We start from the raw sequence: 22,279 nt of genomic DNA, 5'->3' as shown, positions 1-22,279 counted from the left end.
ACCGACTTTAAGGCCTTTCGCAGCTATCTGACCGAAAATTCCGACACCGGAAAATAGCGCTGTAGTAAACCGCTAAAATTTCCACAATTCCAATGTGAAGCGGACGTGCGTCTGTCTTGCTCGACGCACTTTACTTGCTCCAGGCCTGTAATTGTAGGCTAAGGCTTCGTGGCATATATTCTCACAATGACGAATGAACTGAAACTGCCTGCGGTGGTCATTTCACAGATCGACGGCATTTGTTATCGCTTTTTTACGCCTGAAGTTTACAACAGTTATGATAGGGCTGTGTTGTATGGATAAGTCTTATACCCTGTGTTCGTCACTTTTTCCTGTTATAATGAAGAATAAAGAAATAGCTTGTATCTCCAAAGCTAAAAACCGCTATACAAAATGAACATAGAAAACATTCCGGGCATAAAAGTAGCATTCTTGCATTTCTGAAGAGCGAGCTTCGTAAAAATGACGATTCGACAAGCAACAAGCTTTTAAGACCAAAGATCTCTAAAATGATTTCGCTCTTTTTGCAAAAATGTTTCTTTTTGCCACACGTACACACGTTTCAGTATGTTTTGTACAACTACCATATACATGTAATGTAAATACTAAATATGGTCTCGGTGTTGATTTGCTGTAGGCCTACTAATGCCGTTCTTGTCGACCAAAATGGTTATGTGAAATAATATGAATTCAGTACAGCTAATAAAGATATGATACCACAGAATATCAACTTAACTGTATTCGATGATTATCCGCCGCGAGTCAACGATTTTTTTGGGGGGGAGACATGAATTTTTTTTCATAGACGACTTCACAAAGTGACTTAATATCAGGGAGTCGAACCGTTTGACTTTTCCGGTTCAGGTTCGGTTCGGGTTCAAGGATTTTTTCGGAATCCAGTTCAGTGCCGGTTTCGGTTCGGAGGAATTTAAAAGTTCCGGTTCAGCTCCGGTTCATAAAGTTCCGGTTCAAATACAATATAATTTGCGTTAAATCTCAAAATGTGGGTCGATAAATGTAAAGAATAATCTTTGAATTGTAAGTCATTTAATCTAAGTTATGTGACATATTGAAAAAACAGCAACTCATTATTGAAATATCTAAAAAATAAAAAATAAACGATTTTTTCGTTCCATTTCGATCATGGCGTAACTTGACTCTGTAAAACAGAAGTTGTGACGTCATGCAGGAGCGAACCGCTTTTGTTTAGAGGTTCGGGTTTGGTTAAGGTTCAGGTCCGGTTCAGCTCCTTAAAATCGTATAAAAACCGGTTCAGGTTCGGTTACGGTTCGGAAAAAATTGACCCAAACCCGGTTCATAAAGTTCCGGTTCGGTTCCGGTTCGACTCCTGCTTAATATCACGTGATGTAACAAAGTTAGAACGCAACGTCACAAAGTTACATATAAACGTGAAGTCGTAAAGAAGTAACCTTAGGCACAGCACATAGTTTGTTTATTTTGGTAAAGTTTTGGATTAGTGAGGTTTTATTTTAAGGGTGGAAAAACTTTTAACAAAACATGTCGTCGAAATTCAATACAAATAATGCCTGTGTTGAAGTTACTGACGTTTTTCGTCAGTGTTTGGTAAGTATTCTATGATTTGTAACACAATTTTTTTTTAACAATAGATGCCAAGTTATTTACTTAGTTATTTAGTTAATTGCAATCATGCTTCATGTAATTGACACCTCTAGTGAATCAGATTCAGATGTACCTTGAAATAGAGACTAAGTTGTTTTATGAAAGAGGTGTAATAGAAGTTAACACCAATAATACAAATACCGGTGCTGGTCTATAATCCTGCCACTTTTTTACACTAATAAAACGATTTTTTTTCAAAATTAAACATGCAAGGAAGAAATAAATATAGGAGAATAAATGGCGCTGGTCTAGAATCCTACCATAACACACATTATTTGGGTTAGGGTAGGGGTTGGCGCTTTGGCTTAGGGTGGGTCAAGTATTAATAATAAATAATGAATATAATAATACTTGACCCACCCACACCCAAATGCTAACTCACACCCTAACCCAAGTATTGTGCATTGATTTAATAATTGTGGTAGGATTCTAGACCAGTGCCGAATAAATATATTATTAATTATACTTGACCCACCCAAACACAAACTCGTAACCAAACCAAAATAATGTTAGCAATATAAACCCCAAGACGAAAATGTGGTAGGATTCCAGACCAGCGCTCAAATTTAAATCAAACTTGGTTTCAGATCTAAATTTGGAATAAGATTGATTGTATATTTAAATCGGAGTATGCTGTAAAACATACACATGTAAACCATGAGCGACACATTGAATAGCACTCCTCTGTCTGATGAATTTGCAAGTGACATCGAGCACCTTGATGACTCCGACAGTCCTGTAATGGTTGATGGCGATGAAGAAGGTGTTCCTGACACCAAGTGGTATGAAGAACTTGATGACGTTCTTAGTGAAGGGTTTGTGGACCAAGGAATTATAAAGAGCATTTGCAAATGTAGAAACATCCCAGCAAAATACAGGTAGGTTGCTCGTTGGTAGCAAATGTTGTGTCAATTACCTTCAAACTATTTTATATTTACCAGTATTTTTTGTTTCTAAAAGGGTTTTGTGTATGTCATTATGTACAAGGTATTTATTTAATATATTTGTTCAAACTTGTTGGTCATTTGGGATGTTTGTGAATTGCAAGAGAATAATACGAGAAGGAAAAAATATTTTCCAAAAGTCGTATTAAGCGACTTCACTTCCTCTAATCAAAAATCAAGAGAAATGTTTATCACGCCAACTTTGTGAGAAATTTAGTTTCCTAATATGAAGTTAATTTTATTTTTTACAGTCATGTAGATACTTTATATTAATATGTCATGCCAGGTGTCTATATATGATACCATGAATGCTGCATTATTATAATGTGTTATTCTTTTGTGGGGTAGCATTTAGTTAGCCCATTTTAGACACAATGTTAAACAGTCAAACAACCACCAACACCTATGCTATTTAACAATGTTGGCTGCATGCTTTCTGAGTCTGACCATCATAAAATGCAAAAAAAATATCACATGTTATGAAATTTTGTTTTACATAAAGCATAGCATCACATAGTGCAAGGTTTATGAATAAATAAAAAAGTTATATTAGTTTAATATCATCCTTGCACAGGTTTAGAACCCCCGCTACACAATATATGTATTTAACCAGACATAACTGGCAAAAATCTATCAGAACGGTGTCATATGTGTTAAATGTTTGTAAATGTCTGATTGTCTGGTAATTTTTAACTATATAAATACAAATCACTAAACCATATTTGTTTCTACTTTTAGGCCAAGTGTTTGGAAAATCTGTTTAAATGTTGCCAGTCGATCGGATTCTATGTCATCGTGGGATGGCAAACTTGATTTGTCGAATCAGGATGAACTCAAACAAAACTGTGTCAAGATTGTTGACAAAATTCTTGATGAACAGCCAGAATTAGAGCTTGAAGGTTTTGAGAGAGAAACTTCTATTGAAGATGCCATGGCAGTTGTTACTTTCTATTGCAAATGCCGAGCAGTCAAGTACCAGAAAGATAATGGATTCATGCAAATACTACAGCCACTGCTTGAAATCAGCCTCAGTCGTGGTGATTTGTACAATTGCTTTTATGCCATTATGTCACGCTATGTTCCACGATCAGACATGTCGGCCAACGTCACAAAAGTACCCTACAATCTACTACGGCTCTTACTTTTGTACCACGACCCAGAGATGTGCAGCTTTCTGGACACTTGCAAAATATCCACAGAGTCTTTTTCAAGGTCCTGGTTTTCTACTCTTTTTGGATCCAATTGCTCTGCAACTGTTGTCTCTGCCATTTGGGATATATATCTCCAGAAGTCAGACCCATTTTTTATTCTGTATCTTGCCCTAGTTATTTTGGTCAATGCCAAGGAACAGGTAAGAGTTGCAGTTCACCTTATGTGCCATTTTATTATTGATGAATTTTGATTTCATTTATCATCATAAACCTAAAATTATCTAACCCTTAATCATAAAAATAGTTGCAAATAGTAAATAATACATTTATATATGTTTAATATGTAAGGTTACAAAATTTTTTGTAAGTGTACTAAAAACTAATTAGAGTGCATGCAGCACTTGACTTTTCAGTAGCCGAATGATAATGTCAATTCAGGTTGTTATTGGTGATTAACAACAATTATAAAGTGTGAGCTTTTTGTTATTTGCATTTTGCAATAACAAAACATTTATTCAATGTGGTTGTATTAAGGTCGAAATAAGGTTTCATAATGGATATTGGGCTACATGCTAGTGTGAAGCAACTTTACCAAAAAACAAATTCAGCTACGACATCACAAACAAAAGAAGGTTTAATTGAAGTTAGTTTCAATTCAGGTTATGACGACCAACAGTGACAAGCCTGATCAGAATGAAGTGATTGAGACACTAAGCAATGCCCCTTCTGTTCTCACTGTTGAAGATGTGACTGACTTCTGTCAACTGGCCTCCTACTACAGTGAAAGAACCCCTTCTTCTTTCAGGAGAGAGCTTGGGGGCTGTTTCTACAGTGGCACTATGGTCACGAATGCCTCGAAAGTGGACTCGATTGCCTCTGATCTTTCACAGGCATTCTGTCTCAAGGTATTTCAAATAAAGTTGATAAAGTTTGAGACTTACTTTATTCCTTACAGGTGTTAAAGCACATGTAGTTAGTAAAGGCTAGACATATTAAACTATTCTGCTGATTGCTAAACACATATTAGTTTTGCTGACATTTTTACAGATTTAATATGTAATGTTTAGCAAACAGCTATGGATTAGTGCTTTGGCCAATTATCACTAAATAATTATACTTTATCACTAAATTATTATGCAGGTGTCTATCCCTGAACTGTTGCTCTCCAGTCAACCTTCCCACAGTTCTGATGATGGAGATGGCCCACAAATACGATTTTTTGTTGTAGATTGCCGAGCTGCCCAAGAGTAAGTAGCACTGTTTAACTACGGAGCTAAAAAGCAAAAAAATCACTGGTGCAAAATAACAAACATAGCATTATATCAAAGTTAATATGTATTGTATCTTCTATATCAGTGCTTCCCAACCTTTACTCAAATAGTTAATGCCACACAATACAACACATCTAATTGTTACGTATTTGTGATATTATTGCATAAATGTTACAGAATGATAATACAATAATTCCAAATCTAATAAAAACTCACATTTTGAAATGCTTTGCGACCCACCTGAAATAGCTTCGCGACCCACTTGCTGTGAAGCACTGTTCAATATTTATAAGTGAATGAATTGTTAAGAAACCTGGTTAATTCTCAGATACAACAAGGGCCATCTTTTGACTGCATTCCATTTGGATGCCACCCTGATGTTGAAAGAGCCAGTGGAATTTGCGGCAGCTCTGTCATCTTTGTTTGCCGCCCAAGAACAAGCAATACAGGCTGGATCTGCTGCTGGGGGAGAACACCTCTGTTTTCTAGGTAGATTTGTTGAACAAGTCATCTGTTTTACATGTATTCTATTCAGTTGGCTTTAAAATAATTTTTAGTTCAACTCTATTTTTTAAGTACACTTACTTATGTATTATGTTAAGCAAAACTCTTTAGTCAGGTTATCAGTGAACCACAATTACTGTTCAAAGATATTTCACATAATTGACAATGCTAATTGTCTGACAGCTTTATAAAAAAAAACAGAAAGCAGAATTTGAAAAATTTCCATACAAGAACCAACAGTAGAAGAACTGTTGTGCTGCTAATGGTTATGGATTCGTAGTGGTTTATTTATCCAATTTAAGTGTTACATTGTATGACACCAAATTTCTCAGTTTATAGGTATCATCAGTGCTAAAGCAAGTTAACTTACATGCAGTTTTTTTTTATGAGCAGGGTAAATTGCCTTGCTTCAACTTTCTGGTAAAGAAAATAATTATTTCAAACGCCAGAATAAAAGGTATAACGACTGTGACTGATTTGCAATACTTAGTTATAATTTACATTTATACTTCAACCACTGAACTTAAATTATGGCCAGAGACGTTGTCAAACGAATTCGCAACCTAAGGCGCGTGTTGTAATTACATTACAAGCGCCCGGTTAGGTGCACAGTCCAACCCGCAATCTATTTTACGCCGGTAAACAATCACCAGGTAGGTCTACGTGTCTGCTGCCCTCTCCTCTTGACTGTATTTTAATGGACACGTCGCTTCTTTGCTTGGTTTTTGTAACTTTCTTGACCTATTCCTCACAAGGAAATATAGGCCACAATACGCGGTGTACAGAAATGTTTCTCATGCTATGTTCACTGGACTATTTGGCGTCCATCTTGAACTAATTGATATCTAAAAATATTTCCTACTTTTTCGCATAAACCATTCCGAAAAAATGCTATATTTTCGACTAATTTTCCCAGGTTTAAAAGCAGCCGCCTTCCTTGTTCCGCCGTACTAAGTGTGCCATTTTAACACCTCTTAAAAAAAGAATGCCTTCGAAGCAGCCATATTTCCTGACAGAACATGAAAAAGCCTCTGAAAGGGCCGTTTGGTCATTCTTTTCTTTCAGCTTAAAAATGAGCTAGCCCCTTATTCCCCTGTTGTGGTCGTATTACCGCCTCTGTCAATGCAACTGAACGCTTTTGTAGCGGCCACGTAGCATAAACTGTCGTATAAACGGTCACGCGATGCACACTATTGCCGGCATATCCAAAGCCGCCGCGTGAACGTCTCAACTGATAATTTACAGGCAGCGGCACGGAGGAAGAAGACCAGTACATGTACATGGTGATTGCCAACCTGCTGCAGAAGCACAGGACCTACGTAAGCCTGGCGCGCGGCGGCTACTCGTCTCTCATCGAGTATCTCAGCGACGTTGGCATCGACCTCTCAGAATGGATCGTCGGCGCAGAAAGGACCAACGCTCCGGCGGCCAAGTCGAACAGTAAGTTTCTCTTAAAAGTTTTTTGGTGGTTGGCAGTTTTTTTTACCTTGGCGGCTTTTGCCTTGTCTTGGCATTTGGCTTAAAGTTCTGACCGGGTAATATGAAAAGGGACTTGCAAATCCTAATACATCAGTTACCCATCCAAAGACAATAAAATAACTAGGTCAAAAGTACACCGAAAGAGTCGACTCGCTCCTCTCTGAGCCTGCATAGCTCAGCTGGTAGAGCGACGGTCCCGGCTTGACCGGAGGTCGTGAGTTCGAACCTCACTGCAGGCTAGTTGTTTTTCTGGCCTTCCCTGCTTGCATCATAGATCAACAGATTCGGTGAGTCTGCGATGGCTTTCGGTGTACTAATTATACGTAAGTCGTAGTCGTTGGTCAAAAGCAACTTCAGAAGGGCTAGATCTCAGTTGTTAACACACATATGTGTGCATGTTTCATTGAATAGTTCAAAAGTAATTGGTAATCCGCCTAAATAAGTAATTATTTTCGGTAAGTCATAATTCAATTAACAGAAGTAAATCGGCTATGCCTGAAAACTGTTTAATAAAAAACAAACAAAAAATGTAGTCAAAACTAATTTACAGTTAGTCTAGTTAGTTTATCTTAAAGCTTGTTATGCCACCTGTTTTGTTGTAAAGTTCCTAAAAAGAAAAAAATATCTTTATTACAGAAGAAACTGTGAAGCAGGAGAACGCTGAGAACAAGGGGCAAGGCATGCGAAACCTGATGAAGAAAATGGCGGGCAACATCCTGGAAAATTCAGTTAAAATTAAAGAGAAAGTGACAAACTTCATCGAAAATGTGGACGAGGAGTGGAACGTGCAAGAAAGGTAAACTAAATATTCTATTTCAAATCCAATACTTTTACTGAAAAATTTTACCTGTTTTTAAAAATAATTCAGCTAGCTTATGTAGCAATATGTATAATCATCGGTTTAAAAAACTTACTGTGAACAAAAACGTAACCTGCCAATGGCGTAGAAGGCTTTTTACCTATACATATTTTCTCAACGAAAACGTACCATTTACGTGATCTCAAAGCCGCGGCTAACCCACGACCATCCCTTGTTGGTCTTATTGGCAATTCAGCTGGCGTGGCAAATTAATCATCGCCTTAACACGCCCAGCGCTCCTTGAGCACTTCCTTTATTTTAGCATGTAGAAGTTACTCTTAAGGTCAGACTTTGGAAAATTTCGAATCTCATCGAGAAAACAAACGCCTGATAATGCGTCCATATAATCAGTACTGCTAACAACACCTCGCTTTAAACTACCTTGGTAAACCATCCTTACATATATGGTTGCAACTTTAAAAAGCCTACACAGACCTAGACAACATAGTTGTAATATCAAGACATGAAGCAATGAGATCCTCTTTTACCTTTCGATATCTATTATATTATATCGTTCTGATTTTTATTGAACCAACGTCGGACAACGTGTCGGACAGCCGCGGCTACGACCTGCCCAAATCAAACTGTAAGCACAGCTGGACACATGTTGCATAGAGATCTGTAATAGATCGACCGACTTTGCTAAGCCTCCTGAAGGTTCCCGGCGTACTATGTTATGTGACTTAAAGGCCTAGATCACAGTTGTACTAACAATTGTATGAGTGTTTCTGTCACAGCTGGACAATTTCTTAGTTTGGTGTTACAGTGATCTTGTACTGTGTTGTTGATTGCATAATCGCAAACAGACAAAGAAAAACCTAAACAATTCAACCCTGCTTTTACAAGCACAAAATAAGCAAGCAGCGCAGAATAAGCACTATAGGCGGGCAACTAAAAAACAAACACAAACCTTCCCATCAATCCTAGCCGGAGATCCTTTTTACAATGCTCTAATCTCGCAGGCACATCGAGGCCTCAGTGAAGGGCAAACCTTACCGCGGCACCGAGTCCGTCTTCAGCATCGGCGACGAGAACGAGCACGAAGACGAAGATGACGAAGAAGGAGGTCGCAACCACCAGCAACATCCCTCCACCTCCACATCCGGGCAAGAGATTGAGGAGCTGGGAGCGTGGACTTCGCGTCCCGAGGTGCGCTTCTGCTACGAGTGCAAGGCAGTGTCGGACGAGGGCACGCTGCTTCCAGCCTACCTGCTAGTCACCGACGAGGAAATGCGCTGCCTGCTGGTCGTGAAGGCTCGCAAGGGTCGACGCCAGCAGCAGTCGCGCCAGACCTGGGTACGGGCCCGTCCTCCACGCTATCTACGCGCCATCGTCAAGATCACGTCCCGACGCTCCTTTCCCGAGCTGATCACTTTCAAGTTCGGCGACATGGACACAGACCTGAGCGAGCCCGACCCACCCGTGATCGCCGCCGACCGCTACGTGCTGCCCGACGCCGGCGGCGCCACCAAGGAGATAAAGTACCTCATCATCGAGGTTGAAAAGCGACTGAAAGCCGAGCGCCCCGCGCCGCCGCCGCCGTCGGAAGATGGCGCCCTAGATGAGACGGAAAAATCGACTTGAAGTTTTCGATTTTTTATCGACTGGTTTTAAAGTTTGCCCGTTTTCTATGCGGTAATCTGGAACGAGCGAAGTCGACGCGCTGTTTTTAGAACTTGTGCCTCTGTCGCTTGAAACGTTATGAAATGGTTGGCCGAATGTAAAGTTAAGATATTTTTTTTTTAAAGTTGTGAATCGCGCGTTCCTTGCGAAAGTTGTAACGCCGAACGCCGTAGTAATGAAGTGATTTGTTATGTTAGGTTACAAGAAGGATTCGAAATGTTTTGCTTTCGTCCATGCCTGAATTTTAAGCAATGGCAAACAAATAGCAACGTTTGCCTCGCATAATAACGGTTTAACTAAAAATGTCTGTAGTATCGAAATAGGGACGTTATGTCAAGGGTATCTTTTTTGTTCCTCGTCTGATACCACGTTGATATCTTTGCCGAAAAGATGCCCAAATAATGAAGGTTTTTCAGCCGCTGGTTTGAGATTTTTCACAGGGTTTTTTAGATGGTAAATTAATTAGAAAATAATAAATATAACAATCAAAGGTACTTATACGCTTAAGCAAATTTGCCGAAATAACAAAAAAAATGTAACCTTTGAACGTTTTATTGACAACAAGTTGTGATTATAGTAATGACGTCATTTAGTCCGCGATAGTTTTTTCTTCGTGAAAATATCTCGTATCGGTTTTTGAATAAAATTCCAAGTGTCGGACATTTCTAGTTTTAACGTTAGAACCCTGGTCACAAGTATGTTGAGTGTTATTTTCAAGTGGTTCGTTTACGCCAAAACGTTTTGGAAAATGCGTTTATTGTTAATTGAACAAGTCGTGCAATGTTGAGTTGTCCTGTTTTTATACAGATTAATGTGACACTTATTTGGAATTAATGTTTTACTTGCCCTTATTGGACTTTCAAAGAAATGTACACGGCAATGATGGCATATCGTTTGGTGCTATATTGCTTACTGCTTAGATATTTATATTGTACGTGTTGTATGCAATAAGAAAAGGAAGTTCGCGATTATGCGGTTGTATGTACCAATTTGTACTGTGTAATAGTAATGGTAATTCCATCAAAACAAGTTAAACGGGTTTGGTTGAAGTTATAATGTATTCAACACAGCCATTTTGTAGTGTAGTTCAATCGCCATTGTAGCCTTATCAATATTTCATAAACAAACATACCCATCAGCCAAACCTAACAATGATCAGACTCTTGGTTTGTTGTTCTTTTCATATTTACTTGCATGTCCAGAGTATATATTTGCTTGTTTCTTTTTGATGCCTATTCTGTAGAAGAGTAAACAATAATTCTTAAATAAATATGCCGCGCATAAAACTACTTAATTCATGTGCTAGGAAGTTGTATCTAGCTTTAACACTGATTGTTTCCCTAAATATTAGATGCAACACGAATCACAGGCAGTAGTTTTTCAACATGAAAAAAGTTAATAAAATTATTACTTTATTTTGCTCGAATCCATCTTAATTTCTGATCTTGTTTAAATGAATCTTTCTATGTGGACATTGTGCCATTAAAAATATGATAATCTGTTCAAGCACTATTCATTCCACCCCAGCAAAAATCTTTTTTTTTTTAAATACAAATTAAACAAATCTACCTATGTAAAACTGCAATAGACACATCTGCGAAAAAAAACCAGGCAGAATAGAGTTTAGAAAATGATGTTGCTATATGCCGATTTGTTTTAAAAAACTTCCCTTTTTATATTCCTTGTCTTATAATTATGCGGTTTTAAAGTCTTTCTGAAGTCAAGCCTACTTAAGCCGTTCTCCGAAACAATTTTTGCTTGCGGCAAACGAACAACGTTCAAGTTTCATGGATAGATGGTGACTATTTATTTGTTTTACTTTTTTTAGGTCTTTACCGAATCATGATGGACTTCGGTTACACCTCACCCGGTCTGCATTCCATGCAGCGCTTATGTTCTTACCACAATTTAGCTTTTTTTATGAAAATTAAGTGCGAAATATACCAATGCAGGTTTGCACGCAAATTTCTTTGATAACAATATCGAGCGTGCACCTACAACAGAATGCTGGTCCCTCACTGTGGCGGTTCAAATGACATTAAGGATTTAACGAGATGGCATTTTAAATTTAAATTAAATTTTGTTTTTATGCTTAAAGTGTCTGCGAGACATCAATCGAAATGATCTATTCAGTGCGAAAATTCGATCAAGGAAATATTGCTTTAATTTTTACAAAGGTTTTGCATGGGTTTCCAACATGTGAATTAGTCTCCGAAATTCCGCTTTTTGGTAGGCTTATCCCTAAACGGTTGAAAACCATAAGTTGGCGCGCTACTCGGTTTGATAGCGGCTGTGTGTCTGAAATTATTTTTAAAACTAAAACTTTGGGCGATTAAATAGAACACAAGTTTAAAAAGGTCAACAAATTTTTGCACAAAATTTTACAAAAAAGTTGAAACCAAATATTAAATCAATAATTTTATAATTAGATTTGAGTTTGGAACACCAACCACGACAGTAAGGAGAAAATTTCAATATAGTTTATTATAATATTGCATTGGTTTTGAACATGTTAACAGAGTCTATCGAGTTCTGCTTTGGTATAGATGAGCATATCAATTACTTGATACATAATTTTGCCTGAAAGTTGAGTTGGTTTGAACAAATAATGCTTGTTTATACGGTCCCAGTATGGCCGGCATGGTTGCGCAGTCGGAGCGGACTCGGGACTCGACAGAGTCGTTTTTGGCTGAAGTTGAACTCAGAATCGAGTAACATCACGTAAAATTCCCTGAGTACGACGTGCGCATGCGCAGTACTATATTTTGAATGTAATATGGCCGCCAACTGTAAATTGTAAGCGCGGATAGCATATGGTAGATATTTTCCAACCAAGTATTGTCAGTGGATGAATTGTAGGACACCCTATAAGTGGATTGCTGAATATCCACCATACTTAGTTACGTTCGGGAGTCGAACTTGGGTTTATTTTTTAGCCGGAGCCGGACTCGGGGTATTTTTAACAGATTCCGCAGCCCTGATGGCCGGAGGTCGTGAGTTTGAACCTCACTGCAGGCTAGTTGTTTTTCCAACCTTCCTTGCTTGTATCATTGATGGACAGATTTGGTTCGTCTGCGATGGCTTTCGGTGTACAACGTAATTGCCTCTTCGCGGACCCCGTTTTATTGATTTCTCTCGCACTATATTTTCTTACTTTGTGATATGGTATTCACTCTCCGGTTATGCTTAAAGCAAACACGATTAAGTGTTTGTGTATAGACGTTTTACAAGGAAGAGTCAACAGATGGAATTGAATGGTTTGTTTTTTCTTGCTGTATTAACGTATTGCTCACACGTATAAAACTATACAACAACACCTTTAACTGTTAGTTTATTTGCATCAAGCTAAACAACTAATTGTTATGCAAACCAAATGCATACCTATCACAATAGATGTTTCAAGCAAAGTTCTGAAAAATGAAGAACGCGGAAAGCACTGAAAATCTGTCGATCTATAACGGTAGTGGGAAAGAATATAATTCAATCGAAACGGCTTACTTAAGCTTCGTTTAACATTCCTATTTTACTTGTTTGGAGGCGAAAGTTGCATTTTGCATAATTACCGAACTCAGCAGTTTTCGACAACTGTCAAAGCAAGAGGTTGTCTGAGAGGTCACCGTGTCATACCTTATTTGCTTAGAAGAAACTCTGTAGGTCCGTTTATAACGGCATGTAGAGGGCATGATTTATTACCGACTAAGAGCCTTTGCGTTTATCGTATGTTTTATGTTGTTTCTGCTTATGTGACAGTAATATTGTTTATGCCAAGCAATGCTAACTCACGCCAAAGTGTTAAATGCCAAATTGCTTGTTCCGCCTTTATCACTGCGGTCAGCAATTGGATTGTCTGTAGCTACTTAAGACCGCTATCCGTTTGAAAACTAACTCTTCTTACCTATCGACTTGTGCTGTTTACAGCGTTGATTGTTTGGCCGCTCTTTAGTTTGAAACTGGTTGTTAGTTTATCAACTAATACAATTCTAATCACCAGAACGTCTTGTGGCGGCTCGCGAGTCAGATACGCACCTTAAAGTTGGAGTCAGAACGAAAGTGTCAATTAGGACACTCTTCGGCTGAATAAACTATTATAGGCTTAACTATCTAAACCCGTGCCCCACAGCAGGCTCATTCCTGCTGTGTCGTATCAATCGCCTTCTTGTGTCTGCTTATATGCTTGTGCATCTACTGTCTTTGCGAGAGACCGTTCTGTCTCTCGCTAAGACCAAACCTAACCTTCTCTGGTATCCTCTTGCTTCCCCTCTACTCAACGTTCTGTGATGGAATAAACAATAAAAGCTAACAGAACTCGTAGTCGGCTATATAATAAATATGATATGCCCTACTAGCACACGATTGTTTTGCAACAAGAATCGCAAATTACGCAAATGAAGGCTTACAGTTCAGTGTGTCTTTACCTTTTGACACTTGCGGACAGGTAAAAAATCAAATATTCTTTCGAGTGTTTACTGAGCACGGGGTTTACTGAGACCACGAGTGTTTACTAAGACCAATAAGTAATTAAAAAAAAAAAAATAGCAACGGAGTGGATTTACTTGGTAACCTGAGAATGTAAGTATGAATATTCAAACGATTTAAGTTTTTAGGACAACTAACAAACACTAGAATTAGTTTTACCGAACACAAAACTTACTGTTATCCTGATAATTCGCATCCGTTTTTAGTATGCGGATAACCGTGATTAAAGACATTTCTTTAGGTTGAAAATCAAAAAAACAATACCGAGCTAGTTTGTCGTGCGAACATAGGATGGCTGTTATTATTTGTGACTTCGTTTCAAAGCAGCTTTTGTAAACAGAGGTTTTTAACGCAAAGCTAACCGCCAAAACATCAAAAGCACTTAATTACCGGTACCGTGGACAGAACATTGCAAACTGTCATAGTCAGTTATTCGTTAGTCGATTGCAAATCGCAGAGCGCAAAAACAATTGTTTTATGTCTGTACATTGATCAATAGTAGCGAACGACGTGACATCTTACCGAAAGCTCGCCAATTGTTATTAGAACGGGCAAACTTGCATCGAAACCTAGTCTTCGACCGTTTTATAAAAAACGACTACATACTGACTTAACCTATGAATGGATATTGGACAGCGTTAACGCGTAACTGTACTATAAATAGGCTGCAAGCATAAAGAACAGAACATACTAAGGACTTATCCGGTTATTCTTAAACCGTGTGCTTCGAGGGATTCTCAAGTTGGCCGCGTAACTTCACATTATTTTGGAAAATCATCTAGTCGTGTTTTAAATAGCATGCGAGACTTTAACACACACTATCTAAAGCTGATATAGTTAGCTTTTAGCCTAATGCCTTGCCCTTATAAAAAAAATGCGATTGTCAAGCTGTTCTTTAAATTTCTAGGAGGGCTGAAGCTAAAAAATGTTTAGGAAACACTGCGGGTTTTTTTGTGCCTTGCCGTTTTTCCACTGTCAAACGACCGCCATTACCTATTACTCATGCCAAGCAAATAAAAACTTACTACTAGTTGTGATTACTACTACGCGAGCATCCTAAGACACCGGAGCCACCGTAATGATTCAAGCATTGGCGCCGAACGTTCACATTTTCAGAGCGCCGTTATTTTCTCACCAGTGCAAAATTGCTTTTTAAATGGGCAAAACGTAACATTAAATCGAACAAAGTGCCTATATTGTAATTTAAAAAAGTTTTCAGCACTTTTAGTGAACTAAACCTGTGCTACAGGAATTAATGGTGCACATCTATGGATAACTTTTGGGGCGTTTTGAACCGCCGTCAGAAACCCAGGGCGTCTAAAAACGCTCTGCACGCCCATGCTCGGTGCCTATGTATATGGAAAAAATGTACTATGGAATCTCTGAAGAAGACATATACTATAGTCTACGAAAGAGGGCGTTCTTTACAAGTTGCAAATCTTAGCGAAAAACAGAATATGTACACAAGGCGATAATAAATATCAGACAGAAACGTAGACGCGGTAACACTCTTACGGAGCGCCCAATAGGAATATATACAGGACAATTTGTGGAACATATGCAGCTTTTAGTTACTTTCTGTCGCGTCGTACAACTTAGCTTTTATCAATGGGTGAAACGTGAATCGTGCCTGACATGCTGTTGCAGGATCGCCTGGTTTATGAATGCAAGCAAAGGTGAATATTGCAGCAAGTGAAAAACGCATACGCAAAGAAATGAAATAAAAACTATTTTCAAACCAACTTTCCAACGAAAAAAATGGCATAACAAGAAATAAGTTTGAGAATGACAAAAATACGTTCTACCCCGGCTTCTGCAAGCACAATACTCAGCTATCACCTTTAACCTTAAAGTACCACTATTTCGACATGTACGCCCATTCCCAGATTAATGTGATTTTGATGATTCAAAGGCAATAAGTTTATAAACACAACGAAACTCTTGGGGAGTAAATTCAATTTTTAAGCATCACATAACAAAGAAAACAAAACAAAATACAACAGAAGAGACTTATAATTCCTCTTGGCTTTTTCGGACACACCTCGCAACATTCCGTTTAAACTTTTTTTTATCTTCACGGAACTCTTTCTGCAAAAAATAAATAAAACTATGTATTTTGTTTTTCAAACAATCAAACGCAGTTTTTTTTACCTAAAGGAGTCATAAAAGCGGAATACTTTTGATTGTATTTCGATGAGAGTCATTTAGCATGTTTCAACATCTAGTTTGTTGGAAAAATAGTGATTTGAACACTTGAATTTATTTTTATCTGTTTATTTTGTTCTTATTTAAAAGACACGCCCCTTTTTATCGCGAAAAAATACAGTGAGTTGCATGATAGGAAGTGTTCCTCTAATTTTTTCCAATGTGCGCAGGCGCCCAAAATGTTGCGCACAAGCCGAAAATAAGTGCGCAAAGTGCCCAAAATTTCCAACAAAAAAAGTGCCCTAATTGCGGTAGACCTTTTTTTGGTCTTCACGTCTGTTGATATCCGCGCTCACCGAATTTACCCTAACTGCGTTTTTATTAGCTCTTAAATTAATTATTTTTTGCTTGCTTTGTCCATCGGACGGATGTTTTTGTTGAAATGTAGAGGAGCAATGTGCGCGGGAGAGCACGAGAGGCGTCGCAATAATCTTAATTAATTTCTCCCACACATGTCTCTTTATTTGGAGATCTGCGCTCGCTTGAGACGTGATTTCGCTTGGGACTTAACCAGGCATATGGTCAAGGTAATTATCGCGCGTAGTGCAGCGGTTTTATCAGTAAGCATTTTTAAGTTTAAACGGGTTACGCATTTTTCTTAAGTTGATAACTTTAATTTTTTAAAAAATTCGCCTTCGCGTCTTTCCTGTTTATATTGACATAAATTTAACCCACTCCTTGAGTTGATACAACACGCAACTTTGCTTTTTTGGGGTATATTATAATTTGCATTGTACACTGTTTTACCAAAACAATGAGCGTAAAAGTTTTATCTTCGGGAAGTCCTAACCTTTTAAGCCAGGGATCGGCAACTTTTTTCTAGTCGCGGCCCAAACGAAACCCAGCAAGGTCTATGCGGGCCGCACAAAATAAGAAAATGTGTTATTAAATTGTTAGAACAACATTGTTAATCAGACGGGCCTCGGATCTTTTTTTGGCACTTAAAAAGTATTTAATTACATTCAAGGAGGCAGCAAAGTGTTGGCGCAAAGCGCGTAAAATAGCGCTTGTTTGGTTTTCATTCGAGTCCACATGTCGTCATTCAAACTACTAATGAAAAGTGTAATAAAACTACTTTAAAGAAACGCGATAACCTTAATAGTTTATCTAGTTGAGTGTTTATTAACCTTGAAGTAAAAGGAAGTAGACCTTGAAGTAGAGGGCGAGCGAAGCGAGCGCTATTTTTTGGTATACTGGCATTTCTTTTAAATTACAAGTTTTTATTACCTTGCCGAAAATAAAAAAAATGTTAAAATATATATGTCCAACATTTGTTAATGCGTTTACCGTTTTTCCTCGACGCACTTGGCAGCCTTCCACGGCGCAATGGTGACGAGGCGCAGATCGAGTTTAAAATACAGCATCAAAATGTAACAAATCGGGCGTACAAAGATCATTCGCGCCAAGCGCGAAAATTTTTTGCATTTACGTATAGTTAAAATAGTCAAAAAGTATTTGAAATGGACTCGTGAATTGTTTGTCAAAGAGGCGGCGGGCCGGATGAATTATATTGGCGGATCTGGCCCGCGTTGCCGACCCCGGTTTTAAGCGTTAAAAACAGCTTAGAAGTGCAATAATTCCTGACGGATCGGGTGTACTACACATGCGTGTAATTTCAAAGTAAAGCATAAGACACCGAATATAGGCAGAAATCATACCAGACGTAACATGTAACCATAAAAAATTACTGCACATAATATAAAATGTTTTCACTTTTTGTTCCGTACGTAGCTCGGATAAAACTAATTTGGGCACTTTTTGTTCCGTCCGTAGCTCGGATAAAACTAATTTGGGCACTTTTTTGGTCGTACGTAGCTCAAATAAGACTATTTTGGGCACTTTTTGTTCCGTACGTAGCTCGAATAAAACTAATTTGGGCACTTTTTTGTTCCGTACGTTGCTCGGATAAAATTAATTTGGGCACTTTTTTCGTTGTACGTAGCTCGAATAAAACTAATTTGGGCACTTTTTTTTAAACTTTCGTTTAATAAGAATGGGGTACATAAGGTATTATATGTACTAATCTTTGCAAAATAGTGATAATCTGGGCTTTAGGAGACGACTGGAGGTCGAATTGAAGTAAAAAAAAAACTTTAAAATTTTTTTTTTGCTTGCGCACTTCCGTGAAAAAAAGTAAAATTTTTTTATCGGGAACACTGATGATAGGTGAACAAATAAGAGCTCTGTGATGTCACGCTAAGACGTCATTTCTGAAAAATCCCCCTAACTAAATCCTAGATCCGCACCAGGAATACCTAGTATATTTAAAATAAATTTCTCAATCTTTTTGTTTTTTGATGGGGGAGGGGGATTGTTGATAAAATACTCTTTATTGAAAGATAATAATTGTAAAGCAATTTGCTAGAATATGCATATTGTAATAAAAAAGTTCAACAAATGGTTAACATTCTAAAACAAGTGCCATGTCAATTAGTTAAATCTGTGGCGCATAACTACAACATGTTTAACTATAAAGTTAGTGCAGTTCTACACAATACACTCTTCAGAAATTCAGCCGGTTTTATAAAACATTGTTTTACTTTACTACAAACGTAATGTGTCATACGGTCAAATGTGCTGCAGAAAATACAAAGTTACAACTGCCAGTAATGCGTAAGCAATACGCGGTGCGTAACCTCACTGAATACAGGTTAAAAGTTGACCGTGCGCGTAACATGGTGGCACAATTTGTCCTAAGTCAGCGCAACTTTTACAATAACTCTACACCTCGCATTACACGTTAGTCGTTCACCCAATAACATTTGATTGAGAATTAATAATGATTAGGCGAAGGTTGTAAGTAATTGGTAAATTAAAACATGGCAGAGTTGCTGACGCACTACAAGGCTGCGCGAAATTTAAGCACTATAAATATTCGCCACAGCAAAAGTTTAATTCAAACTTTTAACTCGTGTATGTACATCTGTGCGCAACCTTCCGCAACGAATGAATTATGGCAGTTTCCATTGCCTGGTATAAACAGCAGAATTGGATTTAAATATTTTGAAATTTTATTCTTAAGGACTTGACATTCTACTTTAAACGTCCCTTAATGGTTTAGAACACTGCAAAGCAGTAAGTCGTTTTACTTTGTTGCCTCTGAATCATTAGGAAACAACAGGTCAACAACAAATAAAAAAATGTTTGAACTTACAGCAGCATCAACATTAGCAGGTGATTCGTCATTTGGGTCGCAGAGCATGCTGATTACGCTCAGCTGTAAACCAGAACAAATTAGTTACCTAGTGTCCTACTTTCAAAGGACTTTTGTTAAGACAAAACTTTCAACCCTTTTAGGGGTTCCTAAGTCATCAAAGGTAAACATGTAATCTTGGTGTTTTTTATTTGATAAAGGCAGGAGAATTTTAAAATAGAAAAATTATAATCTAAACAGATGGGTCAAAAACAATAGTTTTCTAAGTTACACCTTTTAAATTTGTTAGAATGGGCCAGCAACTTTTATAAGATGAATCTATCGCTAGTTTTAACTACTTTAGAAATCTCTACTGACCAAAATGGTTTCTACAGTGTGGATAGGTAACCATCTTTCCTCAGGTGCCTCATAACCGTATTTGTCAACACCAGGTTCGTGTAGAATAGATATACAAACTGTCCCATCCTTGTCAACTTAAAAACAAAACAATACATATTTACTTACGGAAAAGTGAGACTACTTTTTTATTAAAAAATGCAATTATTCAGTCATAGAAAAACTGTTACATTAAGTTATTTGAAATTTTATTTCATTTCTATCAAATAGAAAATGCTCCTTTTCCAAATACAAATTTTAACTGAATTATTCAGCGTAACTTTTGACTAAGTGACACATTGATTATTCACATTGGTGTACCATATAAAACAAAGCCAACAAAATCAGAGCATGTTTGTAATTATACAGTGAGCAAACTAATTACCTTATCTGACATATATACTTTATGAGTATAGTTGTCTCTATTATTATGTCATATTGTATGTTTTATTTCTTTCACTAAAGTACTTAAGCAATGTCTATTGCTAATAATTAATTAGGTACTAGTATAAATGCTAAAACTTTGTATTCTTTTTGTAGTTTGCAGATGTAAAAGTGATCTTTTAAAAACAATTTCCAATTTGTAATTCAATTTTTAATAGCAGTGGGGTTGGGTCGGGTGACTCGGGTCTATAGCATAAAATAGTTTGAAAACAACTAAATAAGCAAATCAATATTAACCAACCATTTGGGTGCCATGTTTCTGATACAAATTGCAATTTAGGAGGTCTTTGAGGGTATTCTTCTGGAAAGGTAAGATGAGCCTTAAAATATCCACCATCACTGTTAAAAGATTTAAAAAGTTTGACAAAAGTCTATGATGCATGTCAAATATAAACAAGATCTAAGTATCAATAAATATAAATCGCTCTTCTGGTGTAAACAAAGTATAAACCAACGTTTCGATGCAAACCATCACATATTTATATTGTTAGGGAAAAAACAAATTATAAGACTGTAAACTAAAAATATCAACCCACAAAGTAAGTAAGTTCTAAGTATCGATCATCACTGTTAAAAAATCTTTTTTAAAAAGTTGGACAAAAGTCCATGATGCACGTCAAAATGATCTCAGTATGTAAAAATGCAAAATATCAAAACATCACATATTTATATTGTAAAGGAAAAAATTAACTTATAAGACTGTAGACTAAAAATATCAGCTCACAAAGCAAGTGGATAGGCTTAGTAATTTTTTTAATGGGAATGTTATTAAAAAATGTAGTGAAAAACTTTAGTAATAAGCCAAACAACTCATTACTAATTTCTAAACATCCAACAATGATGAAAAATATCATACTATAAAGAGTCTGTCGGTCCCATTATGAACACTTCCCATTTGTAAAGATCATCATCATCTACTAATCCTGCACTAAAACCTTGAACAGGACGCTTTTGGAGCTCTGTCACACAAAAAATATTAAACAAAAGTCACAATTTAAATATTAAAATATACAGTACTGTAAGTAAATATATAAAAACCACATGCATATGACGGACATCTTATATGTATTGCCGACTACTAATTGTACGGTTTGCCATTGGCTAGTTTGGTTTATTCCATCACAGAAGGTTGTAGATTAAAGGGGGCGTAAAGGAAGGAGACCAGAGGTGGCTGTTCTGGCCTTGCCAATAGAAAGAGAGTACAAAGCATATAAGCAGGCATGAGAAGTAGGCAGACTTAATACAGTATAACAAAAATATAGTTTAGCAAAAAAAATTAGCAAATAAATTATTACTGAAAAGTGTCAACACGGCTCAAGTTGTTTGCGTTTGCTGACTTTTGGCAAGTATTATTATTAAATGTATTCTGCAATTTTAATTTTTAAAACTCGATTAATTACTGTTAACAATAGGATCCTATACTAATGACTACAAGGTTTTGTACTGCTAGTTAAAGTAAAAAGTAGTTTGGTATTTTACCTTTTAGTTGCTTTTTTAAAAGTAACGCGCCCTGAGACATCGGGGTAGCCATATTCTGATACAGTCACAAACCAGACAAAACACAAAGATTTTTGCCACAACAGGCGATGTCCTATGTTAGCGTTGCTTAGATCTAAACAGAGTAAGATATTTTAACAAAAAAGTTTATTTGTCACCCGATCTTAAAGTACATTTCCTGATACATGTTTTTAACGGTATCGGCACTTTTAGGTAAGCTAAACCACACATAAGCATATCATGGGCACATACGACTAAGAAGAGCCTGAGTAAAAAAATCGTCAGACACATGTGCATACAAAAAAACTGGACAAAGGCTAAGCTGGTTAACTGGCATCCTTCCTGAAAATTGGAAGAAAAGCATTACAAAACCATTGAACCAGATCGTTGAAAAACGGGCCTTTAAAATATATATTTTTTATGTGATTTTTTAACTTATAGCATTTAAAATAAATACATATTATACATTCGTATAGTAATATTTTGTTTTTAAGTACTCTAATTGTTTTATGTGTTTATATAGTATTAAATCGTTGGATAGCTCCAGTAAAATAATTTCTTACGAAAAACGGTTTAGGCACACTTCAGATAAAGATTACTACCTGTACTGGTTACAAATTTCTCATTTGTACCTTAAAGCTTAAACTAATGCGTGA

General features: G+C 37.1%; 2 protein-coding genes across 2 annotated transcripts; one reads left to right on the top strand and one right to left on the bottom strand.

Moving 5' to 3' along the window:
* Nucleotides 1-2,235: 2,235 nt before the first annotated feature.
* Nucleotides 2,236-9,585, top strand: LOC146147030 (TBC1 domain family member 23-like). The gene is made up of 8 exons (XM_083387151.1): nucleotides 2,236-2,519; nucleotides 3,324-3,936; nucleotides 4,396-4,641; nucleotides 4,877-4,983; nucleotides 5,336-5,496; nucleotides 6,757-6,951; nucleotides 7,627-7,786; nucleotides 8,812-9,585. Exons 1-8 carry the CDS (start codon nucleotides 2,299-2,301, stop codon nucleotides 9,431-9,433), a joined length of 2,325 nt encoding a protein of 774 aa, XP_083243277.1. The 5' UTR covers nucleotides 2,236-2,298; the 3' UTR covers nucleotides 9,434-9,585.
* Nucleotides 9,586-15,366: 5,781 nt separating this feature from the next.
* LOC146147029 (ubiquitin-conjugating enzyme E2 G1-like) lies at nucleotides 15,367-21,740 on the bottom strand. The gene is made up of 6 exons (XM_083386365.1): nucleotides 21,606-21,740; nucleotides 20,983-21,085; nucleotides 20,368-20,465; nucleotides 19,665-19,780; nucleotides 19,308-19,370; nucleotides 15,367-16,036 (listed from the first exon to the last, which is right to left on the bottom strand). The coding sequence occupies exons 1-6, from the start codon at nucleotides 21,655-21,657 to the stop codon at nucleotides 15,959-15,961; spliced, it is 510 nt and encodes a 169-aa protein (XP_083242491.1). The 5' UTR covers nucleotides 21,658-21,740; the 3' UTR covers nucleotides 15,367-15,958.
* Between the last annotated feature and the right edge of the window lie 539 nt (nucleotides 21,741-22,279).

This window comes from Ascidiella aspersa, chromosome 4 (assembly GCF_963924565.1).
Source record: "Ascidiella aspersa chromosome 4, kaAscAspe10.2, whole genome shotgun sequence".
Lineage (NCBI taxonomy): Eukaryota > Metazoa > Chordata > Ascidiacea > Phlebobranchia > Ascidiidae > Ascidiella > Ascidiella aspersa.
This window is presented reverse-complemented; position numbering and strand designations above follow the sequence as displayed.

Coding starts and splice junctions, on each gene's coding strand:
- LOC146147030 (XM_083387151.1), top strand. CDS start 2,299: ATGAGCGACACATTGAATAGCACTCCTCTGTCTGATGAATTTGCAAGT. Junction 4,984..5,335: donor GATTGCCGAGCTGCCCAAGA/GTAAGTAGCACT, acceptor GTTAATTCTCAG/ATACAACAAGGGCCATCTTT. Junction 7,787..8,811: donor GAGTGGAACGTGCAAGAAAG/GTAAACTAAATA, acceptor CTAATCTCGCAG/GCACATCGAGGCCTCAGTGA.
- LOC146147029 (XM_083386365.1), bottom strand. CDS start 21,657: ATGGCTACCCCGATGTCTCAGGGCGCGTTACTTTTAAAAAAGCAACTA. Junction 19,371..19,664: donor ACACTGTAGAAACCATTTTG/GTCAGTAGAGAT, acceptor TCTGGTTTACAG/CTGAGCGTAATCAGCATGCT. Junction 16,037..19,307: donor CTGCTAATGTTGATGCTGCT/GTAAGTTCAAAC, acceptor TATTTTTTGCAG/AAAGAGTTCCGTGAAGATAA.